This window comes from Monocercomonoides exilis (assembly GCF_001643675.1).
Source record: "Monocercomonoides exilis strain PA203 chromosome Unknown scaffold1-2713096, whole genome shotgun sequence".
In the NCBI taxonomy this organism is placed as follows: Eukaryota; Preaxostyla; order Oxymonadida; family Polymastigidae; genus Monocercomonoides; species Monocercomonoides exilis.
This window is the reverse complement of record NW_027150546.1, coordinates 1,765,001-1,792,500: the sequence shown is the minus strand read 5'-3', so window position 1 is coordinate 1,792,500 and position 27,500 is coordinate 1,765,001. Positions and strand designations below refer to the sequence as shown.

At 34.8% G+C, this 27,500-nt stretch overlaps 10 protein-coding genes across 10 annotated transcripts in view; 6 read left to right on the top strand and 4 right to left on the bottom strand.

Moving 5' to 3' along the window:
• The window catches only part of MONOS_5026 (uncharacterized protein), a gene marked incomplete at its 5' end in the record, with an annotated part of 5,174 nt that extends 4,251 nt beyond the window's left edge, over window positions 1-923 (top strand). The window contains one exon of the mRNA XM_067875144.1: window positions 1-923. This exon is cut by the window's left edge and continues 1,548 nt beyond it. Coding sequence (XP_067736461.1) covers window positions 1-863 — 863 coding nt within the window. The 3' untranslated portion in view covers window positions 864-923.
• Window positions 924-2,683: 1,760 nt separating this feature from the next.
• MONOS_5027 (Histone H2B) lies at window positions 2,684-3,185 on the top strand. Its single transcript, XM_067875145.1, has one exon. The coding sequence runs from the start codon at window positions 2,720-2,722 to the stop codon at window positions 3,089-3,091; it is 372 nt and encodes a 123-aa protein (XP_067736460.1). The 5' UTR covers window positions 2,684-2,719; the 3' UTR covers window positions 3,092-3,185.
• A 434-nt stretch (window positions 3,186-3,619) lies between these two features.
• Window positions 3,620-5,062, top strand: MONOS_5028 (uncharacterized protein; the record flags this gene model as incomplete). Its single annotated transcript, XM_067875146.1, has 4 exons — window positions 3,620-3,636; window positions 3,687-3,756; window positions 3,883-4,208; window positions 4,404-5,062. The coding sequence occupies 4 exons, from the start codon at window positions 3,620-3,622 to the stop codon at window positions 4,666-4,668; spliced, it is 678 nt and encodes a 225-aa protein (XP_067736459.1). The 3' UTR covers window positions 4,669-5,062.
• Window positions 5,063-5,471: 409 nt separating this feature from the next.
• MONOS_16886 (uncharacterized protein) lies at window positions 5,472-5,947 on the bottom strand (the record flags this gene model as incomplete). Its single annotated transcript, XM_067869756.1, has 3 exons — window positions 5,472-5,562; window positions 5,610-5,721; window positions 5,779-5,947. 3 exons carry the CDS (start codon window positions 5,945-5,947, stop codon window positions 5,472-5,474), a joined length of 372 nt encoding a protein of 123 aa, XP_067736458.1.
• A 153-nt stretch (window positions 5,948-6,100) lies between these two features.
• Window positions 6,101-9,446, top strand: MONOS_5030 (putative DEAD box polypeptide 47). Its single transcript, XM_067875148.1, has 3 exons — window positions 6,101-6,331; window positions 6,413-6,595; window positions 6,661-9,446. The coding sequence occupies exons 1-3, from the start codon at window positions 6,103-6,105 to the stop codon at window positions 9,279-9,281; spliced, it is 3,033 nt and encodes a 1,010-aa protein (XP_067736457.1). The 5' UTR covers window positions 6,101-6,102; the 3' UTR covers window positions 9,282-9,446.
• Window positions 9,447-10,528: 1,082 nt separating this feature from the next.
• Window positions 10,529-17,482, bottom strand: MONOS_5031 (uncharacterized protein; the record flags this gene model as incomplete). Its single annotated transcript, XM_067875149.1, has 3 exons — window positions 10,529-16,796; window positions 16,946-17,028; window positions 17,186-17,482. 3 exons carry the CDS (start codon window positions 17,480-17,482, stop codon window positions 10,529-10,531), a joined length of 6,648 nt encoding a protein of 2,215 aa, XP_067736456.1.
• Window positions 17,483-18,679: 1,197 nt separating this feature from the next.
• MONOS_5032 (uncharacterized protein) lies at window positions 18,680-20,171 on the bottom strand (the record flags this gene model as incomplete). The annotated part of the gene is made up of 4 exons (XM_067875150.1): window positions 18,680-19,570; window positions 19,656-19,748; window positions 19,816-19,867; window positions 19,927-20,171. The coding sequence occupies 4 exons, from the start codon at window positions 20,169-20,171 to the stop codon at window positions 18,680-18,682; spliced, it is 1,281 nt and encodes a 426-aa protein (XP_067736455.1).
• Window positions 20,172-20,330: 159 nt separating this feature from the next.
• MONOS_5033 (putative Ankyrin repeat family protein with DHHC zinc finger domain) lies at window positions 20,331-24,222 on the top strand. The gene is made up of 11 exons (XM_067875151.1): window positions 20,331-20,542; window positions 20,633-20,690; window positions 20,740-20,869; window positions 20,935-21,042; window positions 21,106-21,219; window positions 21,313-21,535; window positions 21,759-21,952; window positions 22,147-22,230; window positions 22,418-22,511; window positions 22,738-22,952; window positions 23,238-24,222. Exons 1-11 carry the CDS (start codon window positions 20,371-20,373, stop codon window positions 23,922-23,924), a joined length of 2,079 nt encoding a protein of 692 aa, XP_067736454.1. The 5' UTR covers window positions 20,331-20,370; the 3' UTR covers window positions 23,925-24,222.
• A 1,176-nt stretch (window positions 24,223-25,398) lies between these two features.
• Window positions 25,399-26,425, top strand: MONOS_5034 (uncharacterized protein). Its single transcript, XM_067875152.1, has 4 exons — window positions 25,399-25,627; window positions 25,688-25,772; window positions 25,822-25,926; window positions 25,983-26,425. Exons 1-4 carry the CDS (start codon window positions 25,458-25,460, stop codon window positions 26,088-26,090), a joined length of 468 nt encoding a protein of 155 aa, XP_067736453.1. The 5' UTR covers window positions 25,399-25,457; the 3' UTR covers window positions 26,091-26,425.
• A 52-nt stretch (window positions 26,426-26,477) lies between these two features.
• MONOS_5035 (uncharacterized protein) overlaps window positions 26,478-27,500 on the bottom strand; it is a 2,167-nt gene continuing 1,144 nt past the window's right edge. Inside the window, exon 1 of the mRNA XM_067875153.1 lies at window positions 26,478-27,500. This exon is cut by the window's right edge and continues 1,144 nt beyond it. The gene's annotated coding sequence lies outside the window, so the exon portion shown is untranslated.

The following is a 27,500-nucleotide window of genomic DNA, read 5'->3' as shown; positions in this document are numbered from 1 at the left end:
AAGGAGCAATCTTCCGGAATTCATATGGCAGCAGTTCAAATGATCGGAATGCACAGAATGGAGTGCGCGGGCAGTCTGTGGAGATGAGGGGAGCAGGGCAGCAGATGTATCCAGGGATGGCTCCTCCTGGGGGAATGCCTATGCCAATGCAGATGCCGATGCAGATGCCTATGCAAATGCCTATGAATACGCCTTTTCCACCTCCCGTACTTTCTCAAATGTCGACTCCGATGTCCACTCCAATGGTGGTGCCTATGTCAGCACCTATGCAGACGCCAATGCAATCTCCGATGCAACCTCCTTATCCAATGCCTGCACAGCCATCAAACATGCCAATGTCAATGCCAATGCAAACTCCGATGAAACCGCCGATGCAGTCTCAGATGCCGTCGCCAATTCCGATGGTGATAACAGCAGAGCAGACATCACCGCTGAACGGCTACGGAGTGATGGCTGAAGACAGATGGCAGCAAAAGGAAGGAAATGAAAGTGGTGCGAATGCAAATGCAGTTGCAGATAAGGATGCTGAAAAAGAAGCAGAGAAAGAGAGAAAGAGGGAAGAGATTTTGCCACATTATAACAGCATAGAGGAGACGGAGAACTTTGATACAGAAGAGCCAGCATCGTCTTCGATGTCTTTTTCTGATCCCTCTGAAGGAGGAGGCGTTCGCGAAGGTGAAGTTAATGGAGATGGTGGAGAAGGTTCGAATCAACAGGAATTGTTTTTGACTGAAAGGGGTAAAAGCAATGATGCTGAAGCTCGTCAGTTTAGCACGCCGCGGACGGATGAAGAAGGGCAAAGGATTGGAGTGAAGAACACTTCTCCATTTGTTGATGCGGGGAAAATAGTTGACTATTTGTAGATTGGCTGGAAGGATGGAAAAGGAGGAGAAGAAGAAGAGAAAAAGAAAGAGGAGGAAAAATCGGTTTAACGATGAGGAGAACACTGAAAATGCTTATAATTGAGGTTGTCAGTTAAAAGAAAAGACATTCTGCTTTTAACAAATTCGCTAAAGAGCGAAGGCAGTTAAAGAACAGAATTTTGTAATTCCTTTTTGATGGGTTGTTTTATTTTATTTTATTTTATTTGATTCTTTTCTTTCTTTTTTTTTTAAAAAAATCATTTTTTCAAATTTTGTTTTGTTTTGTATTTTTGAATTTTTGATTGTTTTTATGAGGAATGGAACGATTATCGAATTATAAAATTTATAAATTAATACTCTTTGTGTCTTCACTTGTGAATGCTTCTATTAATAATTTTGTTTTGTTTTGTTTTGTTTTCTTCTTCCTCTTCCTCTTCTTCCTCTTCTTCCTCTTCTTCCTCTTCCTCTTCCTCTTCCTCTTCCTCTTTCTTCTTCTTTTTTTTTAAAAAAAAACGTAAAAAAAAAAGTCGAAGAAAGAAATTAAATAAAAGCATAAATATTCTTTTTTTTGTATAGATAGCTTTTTTAAAGCTCTTTTGTGCCATTTTGCACGAACATGCTTTTTTAACTGGTTTTGTTGTTTGTTGTTAAAAGTATTTTTTTTTAACAACTGCATTTCTTTCATGTGTATTTTCCTTTCTTTTTTTCTTTCTTCTTCTTCTTCTCGCTCGCTCTCTCTAACTCACTCACTCTCTCTTTCTCTCTTTCTCTCTCTCTCTCTCTCTTGTTTTTTTTTTTGAATGTGACATTTTGAGATTTTAAAAAAAAAATAGTCATAATCGATAAATTGAATCTTCACAAATATTTCTTAACTTTCTTCAATTCATTTAAAATTTTTATTTTTATTTTATTTACATTTTTATCAAATTGCGCTTGCGTCGTTTGTGACAAGTGGATTTTTGATGAGATTCGTTGAGCATTGGATAATTTGTCCAGTGTTCCCTTTAATGACTATTGATAATTAAGCGTTATTTCTTTTTGATTTATAAGAAAATTAAAGTTCTGGAGTTTAAAGTCGTCTTCAGTTCAAACATCACATTTTTCTTTTAACACTTCAAAATTCAGATGTTTTATTTTTATTTTTCTTTGAAAGGATTTTTCAATAATTTTTGATTATAACAAATGTTTGGTTTTGTATATCCTTCAAAAGGTTGTCAAACTAATTTTTATTGTTATTAATATTGATACAATTATATCAATGTTTACATTTTTTACGAAAAATGAATTCTGTTATTGTTTAGTGTGTTCCAGGTAAAAAATTAAAAAGAAAGAAAACTTTCAAATAACAAAAAAACAATAAATTGATATTGGTTTATCCTTTTCTCAAGTGCAATTATAACATTCTTTTAGAGAATTTCAAGAGTATTTTGCTTGAATCAATGAAAAACAAAATATTAATTTTCAATTTTGATTTTATTTCAAGGTGAATAATTCATTCAATGATTATATCCTGGAGAGCTTTGCAAATTTGAAAACACAATCAATCATATGAATTCTTTTAAATATTCAAAAAAATTCACAAAATTTTGAAAAAAGACTGACTATCATGATAAATATTTTTTTATATTGTTTCTATATTTACACTTTTTTATGGAAAATAACGCAAGACATGGTAATGAAAATAAAAAAACAAAATGAAGAAGGAAAAACTTTTTTAAGAAATATTGATCTTTATCCCAACATAAAATATATATTTTTGTGCACTAAAAGTCAGAAATTGTTTTTGATTTATTATAAATATGATCATCAAATTTTGTTTTTCAATAAATATTTTTGTAAATATTTAATTATTATTAATGTCTCAAGTTAACACTGAAACAAAACCAGTTCCCAAAGTTGACAAAGCAGCAAAAGTTGCTGGAGATAAGAAAGAGAGAAAGAAGAAGCGTCATGAGACCTATTCCAGCTACATTTACCGTGTGTTGAAGTCTGTTCACCCAGAAACTGGAATCTCAAATCGCGCCATGGCAATCATGAATTCTTTCATCAATGATATCTTCGAAAGAATCGCAACTGAAGCATCTCGTCTTGCTCGTTATAACAACCGTCACACTCTCACATCTCGGGAGATTCAAACAGCTGTTCGTTTACTTCTTCCTGGTGAACTTGCAAAGCACGCTGTTTCTGAGGGAACAAAATCTGTGACAAAATACATGTCAAATGCATAAACAAAGCTTTTTTTTTCCACATTTCATTCATATTGTGATTTTTCATTTTTGTTTAAATAAATTGTTAACATGATGAATTTATAACCATTTTTCTCTATATTAATAGAAAAAGTATTTTTCTAAAAATAAAAAGTACCTCATTATTTTAAAAATATAAAACAAAATTTAAAAAATTTTTCTGTTTTATAACCATTATTTAATCATTTCATTGGAAAATCATCTTTCGTTTCATGAAATTGAAAGAAGAAGTTTTTATTCATAATTTCCCAAGTTTGCTTTATACTGCAGTTTTCTTTATAAAAAATAATAATTAAAATGACATAGATCTTTACGGACATGGAAGTGGTGGAATGATTGGTCTTTTTATCTTCTTTTTTATTGGACTTTTGTCATGTACTTATCTAATCATTGATGAATTAAAAATAACCTCACTGAAGAGCGATATACAAAAGAAACTATCACTTATTTGCACTTTTCTTTTCTTTGTTCAAAGATGTTTTTACATTGTTGTTCCTTTGCCAATTTCGAATGAAGCATGGGTTTATGTATGTCATACAATGTACAAAGCACCGTATTATTTAATGTGGTATTTTAGTGCAATGTGGCTGGGGAGTGCTACAGCATTCCCGAAAATTAAAAATCATACACACAAAACTGTTACTCAAGTTTTAATTTACATTTTTGTATTTGTTTTGATTATTCTTTATCACATATTGAAATTTTGTTCAATGGTGTGCGATATTTCAAATTAAACGATTGTATTTAATTTTTATAAATTTTTTAAATTTTAGTTTGTGACTTCAGGAACTCAGAGTTTTGTAACTGGATCAAATATTACATTGCTGATATTTAACATTGCATTATTTATAATGATGCTTATTTTCACAATTATTGTCTTTCAGCTCACATACAAATTTTTTAAGTCACGCTTGAAATCTGAGTTGATCAAAATTGCTGCTAAAAAAATGCTTTTACTTCTTATTATGCTTCTTGTGATGACGTGCTCCTTTTTGTTTCAAGTAATTAGCAGTATTGTGGATATATGCAACGGAAGTGTTTCTCTTGGGCTTGCAAAAAAGCAGTTAGATATTTGCCTGCAAGATGATATCAATGATTGGTTTGTAAAATGCAATAAAGAGAAATTGGCTTCAGACTGTTTATTTGAATTATTCTTCTTTCATTTTATTTTTGCGCTTTCTTCTTTTTTATTGAATATCCAATTATTATTATTTTTGTCGAAAAATATATTTTCTGAAAATTTCAATAATATCTTTTCTTCATATCTTTTATTAAATGATTTAAATGTTATTAGCGGAAACTATTTCGTAATGCGATTTTTTGGTATCTTTCTTACGGAAGTTGTTGAAACGCTTTCTTTTGTTGGTGTATTTATTGCAATTCATCTTTACCAGCCAAGCCCTCCATCTGTTGCAACTTCTTCATCAGATTCGGCTAAATCTTCTTCGACAAAAATTGATCCAGATTCAGAAGGAGCAAATGCAACAGCTCCGTATGGGCAAATGAAGGATGAGTCCCATTCATATCGACAACCTTTACTCCGAAGCCAAGAAAGATGAACATTTTGAATTAACTGTAAATTGTTTTTTAGACTTCTAAAAATAATTGATATTAAATTTTAATTATTTGAAATAGATAATTAGAGTGGTTATTTTTCAAAAACTCCATTATTCTGTTTGAAGTGAATTTTTATTCATGATAGCATGAGTAATTGCAGTATTTTTTATTTATTTATTTATTTATTTATTTTTTGAAGTTGTTGTTTGGCTTTTTTGTTTGAGGTTCTTTCTTTTTTGAAATTGCTAAGAATATTTTAAATTCATCTGTTCATAGTTTACATGAAAAGACTTGAATTCAAATATTTTGATTGTAGAATTTGTGATGTTCATTTCTTTGTTTTATTTTTTATTTTGTTTGCACAAAACTCAAAGATAATAACATTTGTCAACTTCATTTTTCGTAATATCTTTCAATTAAAAATAGAATTATTTCATAAATGCTTAATGCATTGAAGTTGCTTGAAATGCATTATTGTTTGCTAAACTTTCAACAAATTTAGATGAAAAACCATTTTTCAACGCAAAGGAAATAATGAAAAATAATTATTAACTCAAAAAAATAAAAAATCTTGGTATAGAATGACACGAGTTTTCTTGATGTGACAATTGTTATTGTAATAGCACCAATTGTAGTCAGCCTATAGATACAGTGAGACAAGTATTACTGATCAATTCTCCAGTAAAAACGAAAAGTTCAATGAATCTGTTCAATAAAGAACTACTTCTAAAATCTTTGAAGCTCATGAACAAAAAAGCATGAATATTATTAACAATGTAAATTTGCGATGTATGTTATAAAAGAATCACTCTATGATTCCTGGAGGAGCCATTGCTTCATTTGAAGGATAGACAACGAAAGAAGTTTCAGGTGATTCAAATATACATTCTTCAAAACTAGAAATATAATTATTAAAAATGATAAATGTTAATTGAAAGCATACACTTCTGAAAAATTTACAACTTTGCCTGAATCATAAGCAATCCACTTGTTTGGATATTCTGATTCAAATGATCTTCCAGCTTGCTTTTCCTTCAAATAATCCAATCTATTATCTTAACATATTATCATTATATCAAAGCAATTGGATATAAACCCAAAAATATGCAAACTCTCGATAGCAAAACTAATTGTTTTGTATTCTTTCGATTCTGCGTCAGTAACTGGTTTGTCTTCAGATTCACAATGGCAGCTTACATGATGGTTCGACCATTCTTTTATGTTTGATAGAATTAATCTTAACCTTTCATCGGGAGAAATCGAACTATTTTTATACTCCATTATAATTTAATACAGATAAATTGATCTTCTCATTGCTGAAAAACTTCACTGAAGGGATTCCTTCAAATAATATTAATGTTATTATTCCAAAATTATGTTTTTGAAACCTTCGTGTATGATCGAACAACCATTCGTCATATTTTTATACTGAGTAAATGCCTAAACAGCGCGAAAAGGAAAATACTCCTTTCAAATTAAATGACATAAGCGAATTTGATGCATATGAAAAACCACAAAAGGCAAAGCGCGATGAAGCTGAGAAACAAACGGAAAAGAAACATTCAAAATCAAGTAAAAGTAAAAAAACGGACGAATCCTCACTGAAAACAGATTCAAAGCGGAAGAAAGACGAAATTAATGATTCAGTAAAAACAGAGAGTAAAGGTATTTTTAATAAAATGTGAAAATTTTGTTTTATTTCTTTGTTATAAAAATTTTGAAATTTAATTTCGAATTTTCTCTTAGTTACTGAAAATGCGAAAAAAACTGCTTTTGAAAAGTTATGCGATCATACAAAGATGTGTTTAAAGGCTCGTGGAATTGAATCACTTTTCCCAATTCAAGAGGCAACTTTTGATCACGTTATGAATGGAGTTGATCTTGTTGGCCGAGCATTAACCGGTTCAGGAAAGACTCTGGCATTTGTAAGTTTGCCGTTGAAATTTTCTTGTCCTTTATTGCGAATTAAAAAATTGTATTTTGCATTCATTTAGTTCCAATTGTCGAAGTCCTCAAAAAGAAATTATTGAACGAAAAGGAATGGAGGGAAGAAAAAAGCAAACGTAGAACATCCCGTGGTGTTGTTCCTCACGTTCTTGTTCTTGCACCCACCAGAGAGCTTGCCATACAAATAGGGCGAGAATTTGAATCAATTATAAAAGGCGTACCTCCCACAAGCGCAATAATTGCACGTCGACCAAAAATCGTGAAGCCTTCATTCTCTTCTTCTTCTTCTTCTTCTTCTTCCACTGGGTCAGCTGGGGTTGTTCAGGAAGAGCCACAGTATGCAGTGTCCTCGGATCCTTCGCTTTCACCTGAACGTCTGGGAAGCCACAAACAGGCTGCGCTGTCGGTGGCAACGGTGTATGGAGGAACATCAATCGTGGAGCAGTCCCGGATGATATCCAGTGGAGCAGATGTTGTTGTTGCGACTCCTGGTCGACTTATAGATCTGATCGAACGAAGAAGCATCTGCCTGTGGAAAGACCCAAGTGACAGCAGCTCGAGCTCAAGACATTCTTTTGCAGGAGAAGAAAGCGGCGACAAAGGGAAAAAGGAGAAGCCATTGTGCTTAGAGTTCTTTGCAATTGACGAGATTGACAGGATGTTGGATTTTGGGTTCATGCCAGATGTGGAGAAGATAATGGGATTCGCCTTTGGATTACCTCAGGATGCTTCAAACAGCGGCAAAAAAGACGGAGAAGGTGAGAATGACCATGACAGAGCATTCTTTGGATGGCCCGATCCAGCGCAGAGCCCACCTCCACCTGCTCCATCTCCATCGCCACCTCCAATTCCCTTCAGATCTTCTTCTTCCTCCTCCTCATCTCCTTATTCACAAGGCCCAACTTCTACCTCTGTTAACCTCTCCGCTGAGCGTTTTGGACCACAGATCCTTTTGTTCTCGGCCACGTTGCCGCCGTGGGTCAACCGTCTGTGCCGGCACTTTCTGCGTCCGAAGCCCAATTCAGTGTGGGTTGATCTCGTGGGATCGGGTGTGTTGGCCACTCCATCGCGTGTGAAGCACTATGCAATGAAGGCCTCACGAGCAGAGCGGAGCGGAATTATCGGAGACTGTTTGAAGGCCTTTGGAGGAATCCACAGGCGATGCATCATCTTCTGCGACCAGAAGGCCGAGGCGAATGAGCTGTGTGTGTGCGCCGAGTTGAAGTCTTTCCGCTGTCAGCCGTTGCATGGTGACATTGCCCAGGCACAGAGAGAACAGACGCTGCAGTCGTTTAGGATGGGCAATATTGCAGTGCTGATTGCTACTGATGTGGCAGCGCGAGGTATTGATATTCCGCAAGTGGATCTGATTATTGTGACGCATGCACCGACAGATACAGAGACATACGTGCATCGCTCGGGGAGAACAGGACGGTGTGGACGAGGAGGCACATGCATTGTGCTGTACAACCAGACAGACGAGTACCGCCTGGCGATGGTGGAACGACAGAGCGCGATTCGGTTCGAGCACATTTCTGCGCCTTCGGTTGCACAAATGATGAGAGCTGCAGGAAGAGATGCGGCAGAGCAGATTGTGGCTGTTTCGGGTTCGCTGGTTCCGTTCTTCAAATCTGTTGCGCGGTCGCTGGTGAAGAACTGGGAGGAGGTGATGCAGGTGATGGGAACTGGGCTGAATGAAGGCGAGAAGCTGAGTGAGGAAGAAGAGGAGGAAAGGTTGGAAAGACAGCTTGCTCTGTTTAAATGGGATGAAGCTGATAAAGAAGAGGATGAAGAGGAAGAAGACGATACAGACGATGAGGATGCTGAGGAAGAAGAAAATAATGAAGAAGAAGCGGAAGAAGGCAAAGAGAAAGAGGAAAAGGAAAAGAAAGATGATGATGTTGCTGCAAAGGACAAAACAACGAAAAAGGAACGGCGTGAGATGAAGAAAGTGCAGAGGAACATGCTGACAGTACTATCTCGTGCGATTGCATTGATAGCTGGTTATTCAAAACCCATCAAAATGCGATCTCTCATTACAAGCGCAGCTGGACTTACAACTCTGTTCTTTGCTGTGAAGGAGCGCCAGCCTTCTGTGAGTCAGCGCTTCTCCTCTGCAGCTGCAGCAGCCGCCGCCGCAAGGCAGGAGAAGCCCTTCCAGATCCAGTCGCCTGGGTATGTGTGGTCCAATCTTCGTGCTTTGCTCCCACCAGAAATGATCGATTCAGTGCAGCACATGAGACTTTGTGCGGATCTGCGATCGGCTGTTTTTGATGTTCCGTCTGAAAACACAGATACGTTTATCAGAGCATTTGCCACTCATCGCTTTTTGTCTCTAACAACTGTCACAGAGCTGCCAAAACTACGCGTTAGAGAAGAGGATTCAGCTGTGAGCGGTGGAAGAGGAAGATTTGGCGGAGGATTTGGAAGTGGCAATGGGAGAAGTGGCGGTGGCGGAGGAGGTTTTGGCAGTGGAAGTGGAGGCAGAAGCAGTGAAAGAGGAGGAGGAGGCTATGGAAGAAGCAGTGGCGGTGGTGGACATGGTCGATATGGAGGAGGAGGAGGAGGCAGCGGAGGAAGAAGTTCTGGTTTCGGAGGTGGGTATGGAGGAGGTGGATCGAGTGGAGGATACAGCAGAAGCGGCGGTAGTGGAGGATACAGACATTAACGGAAAATCTGCGTTTTGAAAATGATACTTTGACAACAAGATATAACGCAACGCTGACGAATGTCTTTTGTATTTGATATTCATTTTTTCCTTTTTCACTTCATCAAAAATTTAAAACATTTCACTCAGTTATTTGCAAAAATTGAAGAAGAAAATTTTTAAAAATAGCATAAATGCCTTATTTCATAGCAAAGCATTGGAAATAGTCATATAACTGAATTGTTTTTGATGATTATATTACGCAAAATGAAGAAACAAAAACATTCATTAATTGTTTATTCCATTGGAATATTTGTAAGAGTATTTTTTAAAAAAATAATAAATAATAAAAAAAAAAAAAAATGAAATGAAATGAAATGAAAAATAAAATAAAATAATCATACAAGAAGAAATTGTAATATTATTTTAACCAAGCGAAAAGAAATTTTCTTTATTTCAACGCATAACTGTGTTCTTTAAGAATAGAAAAAGAATGAACAATTTTATTAATTTATTTATTTTTATTTTATTTTATTTTATTTTTCCCCGAAGGAAAAGAAAATATTGAGATATTTTCAATGTGTGAGTTTGATTTTTCATCATTAATGTTTTTTAAAAAAATGAAGATGCCACTTCTGACTTCAAAAAAGAAGAATAATCATTCATAAAATATACAAACATTAAAAATAATAATGAATATATACAAAATGTGATGAACAGATAATCATAAAAAAAGAGTTGTTTTTTGAAAATAAAATGAGAGAAAAATGGTTGATTTGCAAATATGAACAGAATCATTGCAAAAGAGAGCAACAATATTACAAAATATAAACATGGAATTACACAAAACGAAAAATGATAAAATGATAAAATTTTCAAGGTGTTTCTCATTGCACTGAAAATTGAAAATGCTGATTATTCAAAATAAAAACACGGAAAAAGGAAAGAATAATCAATATAAGCCAAACATCACTGAAAAACAAAATCAAAATCAAAAAATGAAATAGCTGTATTGATTCATGTTCTCGCCCTTCATGCAGAAGCGGATAAAAACTGAAAAATAAGTCTGAATCGAATAGTCAATCATGCTGATTTCGTTTTTCGCTCCCTCATTTGACTGCACATCTTTCAAAATTACCATTGACTCGAAAGCATTTGAAGAATCTTTCCCAGTGTGTTGACAAATATTAACAATGCAAAGAAGTTCCGACGATTGCTTTAACGAAGCCAGGATGTGGAGCAATTGCTGCTCAAAGAACAACTCAGCCTCACTGCATGTCCGAGATGAACGAGGCACTCACAACTTTTGAGTCTTCGGTGTAATCGATTGCATCTGACACAGTCACCATCATCACTCCAGCCGGAAAGTGTTGGAAAAACTCGCGCTTCATCACAAACAGCGACGGGCGATCGTCTTTGCTCTGCGCCACTGCCGATCTCACCAGGCGACAGAATGTCGTGCCTTCGATTTCTGACATGTCTGGCCTCTCCCCATTCACGATCTTCTGCCCTGCCACCTCACCCTCATATTCTCCAAATGGAATCTCCAATGTCAGGCACTCCCATAGCATCATCCCAATCGAGAATGAAACTGACTTCTTTTTCGCTCCCATATTCTTGTTGATCAACAATTCTGGTGCTTTCCACCTCAGGCACTCTTTTTTGAAAAGTTCCTCATCCTCAAAGGCAGATGATGGAGGTGGAGAGTCTGTGAATCTCTCGCTCATCACTGAAATATTGGAGGAAGAAGAAGAGACAACAGTTAATGAAGAGATCGATGAGGAATCTGAATCGTCAGAAGAAAGGAAGTTCGAATGCATCACAATACAGATCACCATGTGCTCAGAGAACAGCACAACGTGTGGACTGAGATTGGCAAGAGATGAGAGAGGATTGTCCATTTCATCAAAGGAGTGGAGTGCCAGATTCGCCACCCAGAACAGGATCTGTGCAGCTGTCACCTCCCTCTCCTGCAGAGTGCCAATCGCCATCTCTTTTGTCTTGTTCCTTCCATGCAACAGCATGAACAGTGAATCCCTCAGATCCACAATCAGCTTCTCATGGGGAGATGAACAGGCCATCGCATCCACCAGATTCGACATCGATGAAGTGGTTGGACACAGATCCTCCCCTCGAACAAATGTTGAATTTGAATCAGTTGTTGAAGTGGATGAGATAGAAGGTGAAGGCGATCTCTTTCTCACCTCTTCCTCCTCTTCCTTTTCTAATGCCCAATCAGGGATCTTGTCTGAATCTCTTCCCAGGATGTATTCAGTGGAACCACTCTCACTCAGCAAATGCTCTGATGACTCTGAATGTTCCAGTGTCTTGTCATACACCCTCTTCTTTATCCTCTCTTCATTCTTCTTCTCTGCTTCCCTCTCTGCCTTCCTCCATTGCTCCTCTGGAGACATCTCCATCGTCACCATCTCGAATGCTTTTGGATCCTTCTTCACTGTATCATTCACTATTTCTTCCAATTCTTCTGTTCGTCTCTCAGATTTCCTCCATCGAACTGCAAGAATAACAGAAACAATCAGAACAATCAAAAGAATAACTGCCATTATTATCACAATCAACAACCAATAAGATTTCCCTTCTTTTCTTCCTTCAACCATTTTTTCATTTCCAGTCTTTGGTTCTGTTTTGTTCTTCAGAATCTGAGGAGAAGTTGCAGCCAATTGTTTTCCAAACAGAATCATCACTGACACCTCTGTTTCATCTCCAATATTTGAAATTTTTTCTGATGGAACTCTTCCAATCACTTCTGTTTCTGATACAAAACTGTCTTCCTCAAATGGATATGTCTCAACCAACTCCACATCCCCTGTTTTGAATATCAACCTGAATGACAAATCACATGGCACAAAAAGAGATCCCCTGAATTTCACAACAACATTGCTGCCATTTTCATTCACTGAAACATCTTCCAGTTTGGGAATGAAAAATGGAGATGACCTTTCTCCTGCTATCCCTCTCAAATCACATCCATCGTTCAACATCCAAAGAGAAGAATTCTTCTCTTGTCCATCTCCCCCTTTCAAGCTGGAAATGGACAGCGATGCTGAATCTGAACAAATGATGTTTCTTCTCACTGATGGATATTTTTCAATGAATGGATTGTTGTTCAAAAACTCCCCTTTCTCAATCGTCACATCGCCTGCAGACACTGACAATCCACCTGATGAAGCATTCATTATTGTCACATACTTCATCATCAATGAAGAATTCGCTGAGTGAACAAGCGATCCATTCCACTTACATATTTCTTCAAAATCGCTGTTTCTCTTATTTATACTTTCTTTTGTTTTCACTCCAATAAATTGACATAAATCCATCGAAGCATCCTTTGCATTGTTCATCTCCATAATGCTTCCTTTTTCAGATAGAGAATCGCAATTTGAATAGGAACAGTTTGAAAGAACGATTTGAGCAGATGATGAAGAAGCTGAAAGAACAGAAGCTCCTTCTGAATTTCTCGAACAGTTGTTGAATGAGGAGATTCCAATAGAAACTGTTCCTGATGACAAATCGTTTAACGCAATAACGCAACCCTCAGACAATTTCACTCCATCTGCAGATACTCCATTCAATGCAACACTTTCACATTGTCCAATCTCAAATACATCTGTTGTTGATTCAATTTGTTCCAGTTTCATATTTGTGATTGAAACCTCATCTCCATTTAACAAAAATGAAGGCTTCTTGAATGAAAGCATTGATATTGAACAGTTGTCAACATGAAGAATTCCATTTTCGATGCTCAACAATGTTGAATTCAGAACAACAGATTCAATGCTTTCTGATTCGCCAACCAAAGAAAAATCAACAAATGAAAGAGAAAGTTGACCCTTTGCTTCATGAATGATTGAATTGCCTGAATATGAAAATAACTGACCAAAATTGAATTTCACACTTTCGATCCGTACTTTTTCTGAGGTTGTGATCAGATTTCCCTCATTGGTTATTGTTGAATTCAGATGCACCAAAGCAGCTGAGGGAGATTGAAGTGAGCGGATGGTCACATCAAGAACATCACACTTCCCAACAATTTCTGTTTGCCCCAAGATCAGCAGCTGCGAGTACAGAGATGGAATGATATGCTGAATTCCAAAACTCAATGAGTGGCATGGCGTGTCCAATTCTCCACATTGCTTGCTGTCTGCGCGATTGTCTGCAATTGATGACACAAATATCGTCTCGCTCTGATATTTCACAACCCTCAACAAAAGATCTTCTTCTCCTTCAAACGAGTCTGTTGTGCATCCCCATATTGCAAGATCCTTCACAAATGGCGCTCTGAAATCCAGCAAGAATTGCTCATCAACAATTTGTGTTTCGATTGAGTGGCATCGAACATACACATCTCTCCCTCTCAATGCGTTGTTGTCTCTGAATGTGATGTTCGACAGAACAAAATTCAGAGGCTGCTCAGCTATCGAGGTGCATTCCAGAAACAACCACCCACCTCTTCCTGCAGTCGAGCAGAAACACTCTGAAATCGTGCAAAATGAGCACTCAAAACTTCCTCCCTCATTCAACACACAAAACATCCCTCCTCCCTTTCCACACCTCGTTCCACCACATCTCTTCATCGTCGTGTTCCGAACTCCCATTTTCAATGGCTCATCATTGTCATTTCGAATGACGGGAATGTTTTCTGTCTTGTTCTGGGTGACTTCTTCAAACAAACTCCACTCAATAACAATGTTTTGTTCTCCTTCATTGCTCCCTCTCTTCTCTCCGGCTGATCCCTTTGATATCCTCAATCCACTTGCTCTATCCAACTCAATATTCTTCATCGTCAGATTTTTCGCATTCAGCACCGTTGTTGACAACACAGAAATAACATCCTGAGAAAAGCTCAACAATTGCATCGTCACCAATTCCAGCACAACTGTCCCTCCTTCTGCTTTGATCAGCCCAAAGTTGATAGTGTCTTCTCTCTCATCTCCTTTTTTGGTGAATGAGCAGTCTTTCACAGTCAACAATCCTTCGCTTGATCCAACATGCATCAAAACATTCACTCCACTTGCAAATGAAGATGGAATCACAAACTTGATCAGCTCGAAATTGGTGATGCGACAAATCTTCATTGCTGCTCCTTCTGCTCCTTCAAGAGATGAGAGACACTCCAAAGAACACATTTCTTCATCAGCTGATTTTATTGAAATTCCACTCACATCATCACATTTTTGAAGATACCCTTTTCCAATGATGCTGACATTCCTTTCATTTCCTTCTGGCAATCGATCCAATGAATAATCAATTGACAGACAAGGATAATCTGAGAATCCACACACACACACATCACAACCTTCGCTCCCAATAAATATCTCTGATCCAATTGCTCGCCAGAAATTGACCAGTGGAATGGCATTCGTTGTGTCACTCCCATCAAAGCCTCTCATTGAATCAAACGAAATATCTGCCAGATGCCCAGTCACAAATGGAAGAGAGGTGTTTGTAACGCTCTTTGTCAGATTCGATGATTCGACAAACAGATCATTTCCATTATTTGCAATATTTGGCTTGTCTGCCTCAAAAACAGGGGATGAGATCACAAATGAAGCATCATCATCAATCAGCTTCAGTGCAATCCCTCCTCCAAACCCAATCTTTCGTCCTTCAGCTGGTGCTGTGCATCCTGTGAATGTGCAAGAAATAATATCTAAATGCGTATTCCCTTTTAACTGCACATTGATGGCCCCTCCTCTGCTTTCATCAGCAAGCACAGAGCATCCATCGAATGAACATTCTTCAATATTTATTTGTGAATTTGTATTTTCATCATTGCTGTTGTCAATGCTCACACACCCTCCACTTCCAGCTGCTCTTTCGATTTTTGTGAAATTGCAGTTTGTCATGTTCAACCACAGAGTGCTCATTAACTCGCTATTTGTTCCACTTCCAGACAATGAGATCAATGGATTTCTCCTCAAATCAATTGATGAAGCTGAGAATTTGTCGATTATCAGGATCCCTGACTCAACAGACAAGAACAGAAATGTCAATTCTGATGATGGATTTTGAAGAGAAAGCGAACATTGAGACAGAGTCATTGATGATGAAGATGACGAAATGAAAGTGGAGTGAAGAGAAAGGGAAGATGGAAGAGAGAAGATGAGTTTTGATAATTCTGTTTCAACACTGGCTGAAATCATGGATGAATTGGATGTCTCACTTGAATCAGAGACTGTCCAACCACTTTCATCATCATTTCCTCGGATTTCATGTTTCTGTCCAACAAATGTTAATTCATCACTCATCGCAATCATTCCATTCACAACAACTTTCTTTTCTCCTGTCAACCGTGCGAGTGAGTGCTTCAAAGTCAAACATGGGAATTGGACAATTCCACAATGTGAGTGATCAGATGCCTCAGTATTACTCACATATATTTCTTCTGGGGTGGGGAGGAGATAGATGCACAGAGGAATGGCCACACTGTTGTTTCCATCGTCATATCCTCTCACCTTCTCAAGAGAATCCAATGAATCTGTCACACATGTGATGTTTTCTGATTTTGTTGTTTCTTCCAGATTGGGTGAAATGACGAAGATGTCGCTTCCCCATTTGGCTGTATTTGTGCCAAACGAAGAGGAGATCAGGAAATCTGGATTTTCATTCAATAATCGAAGAAGAATTCCTCCCCCAAATCCATATGTTGCAGAGCAAAAGCACCCATCAAAAGATCCACCTTTCACTTTCACTTCATTTCCATTCCCAACACACAGCATCATCGATCCCCCATCAGCTGATGTTCTGCTTCCACAACCAGAAAATATGCAAGAATTCACATCAATGTTGGCCTTGTCATTCGAAAAAGACATCACTGCTGCTCCGCTTGTTGCTCTCTCAATCCCATCAAAGGTACATTCTGAAAGTGTCAATGAAATCTCATTTGTAGAAGAAGGCGAAAACAGTGAATTTCTGGAAATAGTCTTTGCCCAGTTCACATGTTCCATCTGCAACATCCCATTCTGAACATTTATCAGTTCTGTCGAAAATGCTGTTTCTGTTGATTGTCCGCTCCCAAAAGATATGTTCAGTCGGCTGATCCTCATTCCTCCTGCTCCACTTATCTCAAACAGTCTAGACCCACGGTTATTCGGATGAGCCGAGTCATGCACAAGAACAAAGTCTCTGGCAGTCAATGTGCCTGTTGAGACTGAAAAAAGAGATAACCCAGATACTTCAAATTCTGTTTGGATTGCTGTGCTCATATTGCTTTGGCCATAAACAGTGAAAGTGTTGATCCCACAATCAAAACTATTTGTTTCGATAATCGTTCCCGAAGATACCTCGACATTGGGAACCAAGTCTGGAATAAGCTGAGACAAACAATGGCTGACAGTGCTGCATGGATGAGATTCATTAATTCCACATACATATGTGTCTATGCCTTTTGGTTGCGAATCAGTTGAAGATACAAATCTCACATTTCCAAAATCTTTGCGTAGCCATTCGCTTCTGTCTGTAATTAGATTCCAATTTGTACTGACTCTGTTTGATGTTTGTCTTGTCGAATAGCAACTTGGATCAATATTATTTGACGTTGAGTTTTGCAGAATAATATCATGTCCTCCTTTCATGCATGTGTTATTATGGAAAAAACAGAAATAAAATAAAACTCCCTTATTATATGCATTAATCATTATTCCAACTGCACCTCCTCCACATACTGAATGGCAACAGTAAAATAGGCAATTTGATACAACCACTTGATCAGTGCAGTCCCAATGAATAATTGCACCTCCAATAGAATCTGTTGAGTTAGATGCTTGACAAAATTTAAAAAACGAGTTTATCACACATTTTTTTTGTTTTTGAGTAGTTTCATTTAAAATGCTTATTCCCCCTCCATCATTGGCAGCAGAACAATTATTAAAATAACAATCATCAACCATCGGTTGAACATATACATTTTCAAATTGAATCCCCCCTCCTCCATAATCTGAAGGACCATATGCAACACATTGATCAAATGTTGAATGAAGCACAATGCATTCAGCAATTCTTTGTGCATATATTCCTCCGCCTCTTGTAGAAGTTGCTTCGCATCTTGTGAATGAAGAATTCTCGACTGTGAGAATGGCACTTGCATTGTCATGAACATAAAGAGCGCCTCCATACGGGGATGTGCAATCTTCCCATTCACACAACGAAAATGACTGGCTTTCTGTCGTGATCAGTTTTTCTTTTTTCTGAAGGGCAATCATTTCTCTTTTCCCAAAGTTTATTGTTGTGTTTTTGCAGATGAATTCCTGTGAAGAATACGATCCACTCGAAATCCCTCCTTCAAAGACATTCACACACGAATAAATGAGGCTGTTCTCCATTGAACTTCGAAAGCATGAATGTTCCACAAAATGATCACTATTCGAGGCATATTTCACAGACATGTTCCTGAAGGCACAATTATCAATCTGTTCGCTTTTGCTCTTTCCTGATAACAGGAAATGGTCTGAAGCTGAAACAGCCAGGTCTGTCATGATGGAGTTGCTCAAAATGGCTGAATTTTTGTCATCAGATGAAAATATGAGACTGGAAGGGTTAAGACTCATTTGGTGGATCAAAGTCATGTTTGTGAGGCAGATAGTCCCACTTTGCAAATGAAACGGAGATTCCGATTTTTGGGAGGAAATGCAGGAATCCAACATCACATTCGATTTATCTGTTATTAGAATAAATGGCGAGGAAGAATATTCGACTGCCACATTTTCCAGTCCAACTGAAGAATTGGAAAAGCGTAAAAATGAATAAATCGCTGTGCATGTTCCTGCCTTCCATCTTTCCATTCCTGATGCTTTTCTCTGTTCTGACAAATAATTATAATTGTCATTTGTGGGAAATTGTGCATCATTTGAGTTGCCTTGACCAAAATAAATACATTTATATTTAAAAGTTATATTTGAAAAAATACCTTGGTTTACTAATGTGGCTGTTTCATAGATGACTTGATATTTAAATGTCTCTGCCAGAATCAGACATGCTAAAAAGAACAAATGCACCCTCATACGGAATAAAAATCAGTTTGATTTGAAAAATAAAATATAATACAAATGATCGAATAAAAATTTTTTGATTGTTCGAGTGTTGTGCGAATATATTGTAATAAATGAAAGAAAAAAAGAAAAAATGAATGTTGACTGTGGAATAATATTTATTGGAAGAAATACCAATAACTTTATCAAAAGAAGAAAAAAACTCTTTATTCAACATTTACTCCATCAACAATATCCACAAATTAAAGATTCTCAGGTTCTTGAAAATGCAAGCAAAGAGTTAAACCTGAGAAGCTATTTGAATTGCACGTTTGTTGGTGCATCTTCGAGAAGCAATCAATGGCTTCTGTTTGGGCTTTGATTACGCGTTTAAGAATTAAAAATTGTAGTCTCTCAGAATAGAAATAATCCTCATTTTGTTTGATGCTTTGCCTTGTTCGCAATAATCCCTCTTCTCAAAGGTGTTTTTGTCAGCACGAAACGCTTCGCTGCGGGAGACAGCCCACTCATCAAAGAAGGAGTGGTTCTGTTGTTAGACAGCTGTTGTTTCAGTTTTGCCAGTTGGTCTTGTTTTAACGAAGCCTCTTCGTTTTCCTCTTTCTCTGCCTTCCTAATCGTCATCATCCCTTCCGTCAATGCGCGACCCGCCTCCATCTTCTCTAAAAGTGTTTTTCTCTTCGATTTTCCTCGTGTCCTTTCAGCACCAAGCCGCTTTTCTGCTGTAAAATGACTTTTTCGACTCATCCCCGGAAGCTCAACACCGCGTTTTTGTGCTTTTGCACGTGCTTTCAACGCCAGCACAAATGCCTTGTCGTCTCGCAAAGGCGTTTCGGGCAGTGCGGAAAGTCGTGGCGTGTGAAGTGGAGTGTTGCTTGGTAAAATGGTAGGAGTTACTGGAATTACTCCCCATGTCATGAACGGAGTAACAGGGATGGCTCCAGAAGTAGATGATGATGTAGAAGATGAAGGATCAGAAAGAGCGGAAGATGAATGGACTCGTGGAGTGAATATTGGAGTATGAAGCAATTCGGAAGAAATGACTGACTCTGAAGTGCTGCTGGATAAAGAAAGTGACTTTTCGGTTTGTGACTGAAGCTTTGAGTTGTCAATAGGAGTAGAGTGTAAAACAGAAGGCAGAATATGTGTATTTTGACGAGAAATTGAAGGAGGTGGCATAAGATCATGAAGTGATTGGCTTTTTGTTGAAGAGGAAAACGTTTCTTTTAGTACGATTTCTGTAAGTGGACGACTTGAAGTCACTGAAGATGTTACAGAAAAAGCGGGAGAAGTTCCATCAGTTAACTAAAATTGAAAAGATTTACAATGGAATAATAATAATTACAATTATTATCATAATTTTTATAAAAGAAGAATCAATGTGTCAGACCATCTTTACAGATCCATCATGACTTCCATCTGTAATTGCTTTTAAATTATTGCCTTCACTAGTTTTCTTATTTTCGTGTGATGCAAAAGCCCACTGAAATATAGATTTTCATTAAGAAATTCATTAACAAAAGTTTTCTCAAAAAATAAAAAATTCGTACTGGAAAACGTTCTCTGAGCTGTTCATTTTGGATCTGCAAGAGGTCATTAAATCTGTTAGTAAATTAAAATTCTTCATATAAAAGAAAACAAATAATTAGCAAGTGTCACACGATGCTGAATCTTCACTGATAACTTTTGAATGAAATTCGTCAAGATGTAAATCAGATGGGCTGTTAGATCTTTCTGTCGGAAACTCCAATTTATTCACTGCATCTATTGCTGCGTCATTTATAGTATTTAATGAAGATAAAACGCGAAGCTTTGGCAAGTCCGGGAAATAGTCTCTTTCAATAATTTTTCCTAATGATTCTATATATTTTTCTTGATCCATTGTGTTTAAATCTTCTTTTGACATTTTGGAAACAAGAAATAAAAAAATAGAATGTTATATAATGGTTGGAATTAAATGAAATAAAACATGTTTTTGAAGAGAACATAATATTATGAATTATTGCAAGGCTGAAAAAGGTTTGTATATGCCAACCATCATTTCTTCACAAGGATATTTTTCTCGAAAAAAATAAATATTTCGTATTTTCGTGTAAGCTGAATTTATGAATGTTGAGCATTTGCTTCATTTGGTAGAGCAAAATGCTTGTGAAGAGCTGAATGATGAGCTTTCATCGCTTTCGAGTTTAGTTTTTGAACCTGAGATTTCGAGTAAATTACTGGAAAAAGCAATTTTATTAAATCGTTTAGAAATTCTAGACCTTCTTTTTCAGCATGGTATGTAATGATATTTTGCATATATAGCATAATTTTACAGATCTTGTTCAAATTTTTGCACAAATTTGATAATTTTCAATTATTCAACAGGCTCATCTTCGACGGAGGTTATTGTTAACGGATACTCACCTCTTCACTTGGCTGTTTTGTTTGCTTATGCACGATTTTTTAAATTAAATCATAACCTTTTTTTCAAGAAACGGCACCGAAGAATCTGTTTCTATTATATTAAAGTATCATCCAAATTTGGAGCAGCCAGACAAAAATTCATTTAGACCATTGCATTTGGCTGTTCATCAAAAAAGCAAAGAAAAGTTGTTACTTTTGGTTTGTTTTTTCTTTTTAACTTCTCGAATTTATAAATTTTCTTAAATTGTTGGGTTTTTTTAAAGCTTGATCATGGGGCACTTGTTGACTCAACAGATAAAGATGGTCATACCGCTCTTCATTGGTCTATTTATCAAAAACAATTGGGACTAGCAACAATTTTATTGTATTTTGTGTGCTTTTTTTTCCAAATTGTGTTTTTTTTTTTTGTTTTTGAATCCAAATATTATTAACAGAATGCATCGATTAACAAAGTGGATCAAGAAGGACTAACTCCACTTCATTGGGCATGTGCTTATTCGCTTCACGATGAAGCGGAATTTCTCATCAATAACGGAGCTAAAACAAATGTTTGAATGCATTAAATAGTTATTTTTCAGTATTTTCTTTCTTCATTTGAATGTTTTTTTCTTTTTTATTAACATTGGTTGCACTTTATACAGATCAAAGATAAAAACGGGAGGCTTCCGTTGCATTGCTTGATTCTCTCGTTTTCTGATGGAAATCAGAAGAAAATAAAAGATGCAATGAAAATCCGAAATATGCTGATGAAAAAGGAGAAGATGAACGAAACGAAGCAAAAAATGAACAAATATGGCCTGGTGCTTGCAAAGACGTTCTTGACATTAGCAGCAATCATATGGTTTCTTATTGCTGTGCTTCCAGGTGTGCTTGAGTGATAAATGAAATGATAGAAATTTTTTCTATTTTCTGTTGTTTTCATCGATTTTATTTTATTTTTATTTTTATTTATTTTATTTTGTTGTTGTTTGACTGCATGTTTATCTAATTTGGACGCATCATTTGTCGAATTTCTGTTGGACATTTTTTTCTTGTTCAATTATCTTTTTATTTTATTTTTTATTTTTTATTCTTTTTTTTTTCACAGAGCTTCGAGAAAGCTATCCAAAATATGCAATATTTTGTTTTGTGTACATTGTTGTGGAGGAGATGATGTATTTTATATTACTAAAAATGAATCCTGGTGTTGTGAAAAGCCAGACGCAGCAGCAAGTGATCGAGAAGATCAGGAAAATGAAGTCAGATGACGAGATCGTTAGGAGCATTTGCACGACTTGCAAGGTTATTCTTAATCTTAACTTTATTTATTTATTTATTTATTTATTTATTTATTTATTTATTTATTTATTTATTTATTTATTTATTTATTTATTTATTTATTTATTTATTTATTTATTTATTTATTTATTTATTTATTTATTTATTTATTTATTTATTTATTTATTTATTTATTGATGTTCTGATAATAATCACAGACATACAGGCCTCTGAGGGCAAAACATTGTGGAACATGCAATCAATGTGTTGCCCGTTTCGATCATCATTGTGGATGGATTGGGGTATTTTATTTTATTTTATTTTATTGATTGATTGATTGATTGATTTTTATTTTTTATTTTTTAAATAATGAAAATATTTCTTTTATTATTATTATTATTATTATTATTATTATTATTATTATTATTATTATTATTATTATTATTATTATTCAACAATTTTTTATTGAATAATTTCTTTGTTGCATAGAACGATGTTGGATGGGGCAACCATCGATATTTCTTGCTTTATGTGTTTTTGTTCTTGCTGATGGGAATTCAATTTGACATCTTAACAATTCGACGTTTGTTTCTATTTTGACAAATTTTTTGACAATTTTCATTGATTTAATTTTATTTGCGTTAAAAATAATTAAACTTTTATTCAATTATTTTCAAAACTTCCTCTTTTCTTTTCTGTTTTCATTTTCTTTCTTTCTTTCAACTTCTTCCTCTTCCTTTTTATTATTATTATTTTTTTTTTTTTCAATGAAAACAATTGAACTCACTTCTTTGTCATTCCATCATCAGATATCATTCACGATCTTACTTCAACAAAGCACTCCTTTTTTGGCCTCATCAAGGACATCCTGCTGCACCAGCCAATCAGCCTAATCTTTCTGCTCATGTCCTTTTTTGGCATTGGCTTTCCTTTGACTCTGCTGTCTCAGCATCTTCGCATGATGATGGCAAACCTCACAACGAACGAAAGAATCAACGCTGCAAGATACAAATACTTCTGGAAGGTGTGAAAATTGGCTATGCTGAGGGTAGATTACTCATTTTTTTTTCTTTTATTTGTCTGTTTTCAATTTATAATAAAAAAATAACTGTTTATTCTGTTCATTTCTTTTTTCGTTTGATTATTTTGTTTTGCTTTGCTTTGCTTTTTGTGAGACATTTTTTTGATTCTTTTTCAATTTTTATTTTATTTTAATTCTTTTTTTTTTTTTTTCATATGAAATTTCATTTAATTTGCACGCTACTCAATGAATAAATAAATAAATAAATGAAAATGACATCAAAAACAGGGAGAGCGCTTTTCCAATCCGTTTGACAATGGCGTCTGGAACAACATTGTGGAGTTTGTGACACACAAAGAAGTTGATTACTCGCAATGTCTGACCTCAAGCCGCTATGTTTGGAGGGAGCAGAACGAAAACGAGATCGGAGGATGGGAAAAGAATGAAAGAAAACATTTGTCTTCATCATCATCATCATCTTCTTCTTCTTCTTCTTCTTCGTCTTCATCTATCATAACTGGCAGCTCTTCGTCCAAAAGCATTTCCTCTCCAGAGCAATCCTACTTATCACCATCCACTTCGCCCACCCCCACGCCTTCCCCGACTTCTTCACCTGAAATCAGAATTGGTTCATCTACATACTCATCCAACCAAAGAAGAAATGGAAGCGAAGCAAAAAGCACAGCCAGACTGTTAGAGAAAGATGACCATAGAGATGCAAACATTGATACAGACACAGACACCACACCACTTCTGCCTGCAGGTGACTCAAAAGCAATGCAGTCTTCGTATTCACCAGGTGCTATGCAAGATCTGTCTCATCTCAAACAGGATTCGTCCTCATCATTTTTGGGAAAATCAACTTTGTCGAACTCTTCTTCTTCTTCTTCTTCTTCTTCCAATTCAATGCAGACGATTTCTTCTTTCTTTTCATCTCATACTGATTATAGCCATCATTCTAAGCGCACTTCTTAATCATTAAATGCACTTATCAATATTAGATTCATTTTTAATTTAAAAATGTTTGAGGCAACATTCGGAACAATGAAATTTGCGATGGATGTTGTTACGTACAGATAATTTTTTGTTTTTTAATGTTTGTTTCTCATTTTCAAGGAGTTAGCTTAAAGCCAAGGTAGCAATTTTAACGTGGAAAATTAGTTGGTTAAATTTTTATATTTTTTTTCAATAATTTATTGTTTTTTCTGAAATTCAAGAATTTTGTTCCATTTGTCTTTGAAATTTTGATGATTTTGCAATAGACATAATTATTCATTCTTTTATAAAAAAAAAAAAAAGAAAGAAAGAAAGATAAGAAAAGAAAAGAAAAAGAAAAAGAAAAAGAAAAACATAATGATAAAGATAAAATTCATATGTGTTATTTATTGAAATCATTATATTTCAAACAATAATTTTGGTTTGACTATTTTGTTAATGAACAAAAAAAAAGCGACAGCACATATTTTAATACACAGATGTCGCACAAAATACCGGACAATATCGATTTCACAACAACCGCAAGAGGAATAATTCTGACAAATTTCCTCAAAACATATCTCATCAATACTAACTCAATTGAGATATAAAATTTTTACAATAGCTTCATTTGTGCTCAGAAAATATTATTATTTGAAATTTCAAAGAAATAGGAATTTGTGCTTCTTTGAGCTTTCAATCATTAATTTTTTTCGGACACAAATGAAGCTATTTTTAAAGTTTTGTATATCAAATGAGTCTGCGTTAATGAGACATATTTTGAGGAAAATTGTCAGAATAATTCCTCTTGCAGTTGTTGTGAAATCGATATTGTCTGGTATTTCATGAGAAATCTGTATCTTCAAATATATACTGTCGCTTTTTTTCGTTCATTGACAAAATAGTCAAACCAAAATTATTGTTTGAAATATAATGATTTCAATAAATAACACGAATGTATTTTATCTTAATCTTTATCTTTATCTTTATCTTTATCTTTATCTTTATCTTGATCTTTTTCTTTTTTTTTTTTTTTTTTTTTTTTTTTTTTTTTTTTTTTGTGAAAGGATAACAATTTTCAAATATTAATCACACTCTTTCAAAGAAAGAAACAATAATGAATTGATGCAGATTCATTAGGAAAAAAAGTGTTCCGAAAAATTTTATCAGATTTGCAATTAATATCTGAAAATTTTATTTCTTTCATCGTCAAAATTACAATAATTATATATCAAACATCAAAATTATCAATCCGATTGTAAAAATTCTCATTTTGAATAATTCTTATGTGACAAAAGAGAATATTCGAAAAAGAAAAAAATAAGATTATAATTTTATACATTTCTTTGTTGTTCAAAAGAAACAGGCAACATTTGATGAAGAAATAATGATTATTTCATTTTTTCAAATTACGATAATAGCAACAAATTCAAAAATATTTGGTAAAATTGATCAGAAAACATTTTGACGAGGATTTAAAGACTATTATCAATCAAATTGATAATCTTTCTGACAAATCATACTTAAAGTTAAATGCTACGTCGACAAATTAAAAAACCAAACAAAGCCAACCAAACATCAACACTTACAATCGATGATTTGGATGCAAAGCGCATTGAACAAGTAAAGTTAAGAAGGGCAAAGCTTACAGAGGAAAGAACAAAACTTCATCTTGGTTCACCAGAAGAAAAGAGAACAATAAAGTATACAAAATTTTCTTTAAATTTTTTGAGTTGAATGATCTGTTTTGCTATTTCATGAAGATCTTTGATTTCTAAAGACTTTCAAAATCAACTAAACGAAAAGGAAATGCTTAAAAAACAAAACGAAGCGTACAATAGATCACAAGTTTGTACAATTGTTACATTTTTTGAGAAAAAAATATTAAAAAATTTAGGAACTCCGTGATGGTGAGTATCAAAGAATGAAAGCTTCTGAAGAAGCCCAAAGAGAAATTATTAGAAAACAAGATTTATTAGAAACGCAGATGCAAAATCGAATGGTACACCTGCTTTTCTTGTTGCAAAATTCTTTGAAGATTATTGTTGACTTTTTCAGATAACACAGCAAAAAAGGGAGATTCGGCAAGCTGAAAGAGAAGCTGAAATAAAGGCTGGCCCAATGCAAAGCCCGTTTTTTGCTTCATTTGGAACAACACTTCCATAGATGCTTATATTGACCTAAATTTTCTAACCTTGTGATTTTCTTACAAAATAGATATAAAATCTGACAGAATTGCTATTTTCTAATTTATAACATAACCATCATCTCCGTGATATCTTTAAAAGGAAAGAGGAGAAGAAATATATTCTTGATTTCCTTTCTTATTTTGGAATTGTCTTTTATTCATTTATATATTTAGAAAATTTTGCTTTTTGACTTTTATTATTGTTCATGCAATTTTTCTATTTGTTTTTAATTCCAGAAGATCCTTGCTTTTAATGTTGTAGTTATCGCCAAGCTGATTTCATTTTTTTTTTAAATAAAGTTTTTAAAGAAAATTTCTTTATTTCTCATAATCAAAAAAAGACAGAAAATGTCCAAGCTTTTTATCACTGGATTAAATTACTGTAATTGCTCAAAGAGCATTTTTATGAATTTTTATAAGATCCAATAAAGCCAAATAAAAATACAATTAAACATTCACCAATTTATAACAATCATAGAAGTGATAAAAAAATAATAAATTGAATTTGATCAATCATCTTGAAAAGAAAAATTAAAAAGGAATGATTAACAAAGTAAATCAATCGGGAAATATGTGGGCTAAATGATGACAAAACGCTGTCATTCAAAAGTCAACTCCTCAGAGTTGTTATGAAACATAAAAAAAATATTTTTATAATTATTTTCAATGAACGAATGTCCACAGAAAAGTATAATGCAAAGGAAGAATTATTTCAAATCATAACAAAAAATATATAAGGAAACAAATTCAAAAATAAATAAATGCAAATTGGAGCTTTTTAAAAAATGTCAGAGAAAATTGTAAAAATAGCCATTATAAAGCGAACATGAGTTAAAAAATAAGAGGAAAAGTATGTTATGTACATACATCAAACAATAGGCACAAACCATGCAATTTTTACATAAAAAAAGGATTTTTTTTATAAAAGAGAAAAAATAATCAATAATAAATAAAAGAAACACCAGCAATGATAGCAATCATGACACACGCACACATAAGCAATTTGGAAAGTGGAAAACATATTCACACAGTCAAATATAACTCAGAGGCAGCATTCAACAAACGAATCATTTGCATATAGTAAGCAAACGGTAAAAGACGTGAAATAATAATAATAATAATAAACATAAATAAACAAATAAATAAACACTCCAAGATTTATAAAAGAGATATCTTATATAGAGGCATAAGCTCGCTAGCATCAAATAAAAAAATAAAAATAAATTTCATAGAAGAGTGCTCCTAAACAACACTTACAGATACCTTTAAAAAAATAAACCGTTCATTCTCAATTGTAAACAATGAAATTAAACAATAATAAAATCGATACATTCAAAAACAGGTCATCCAATTCACAGTGTCCTTAAAATCAAGAAATTCAATCTCGT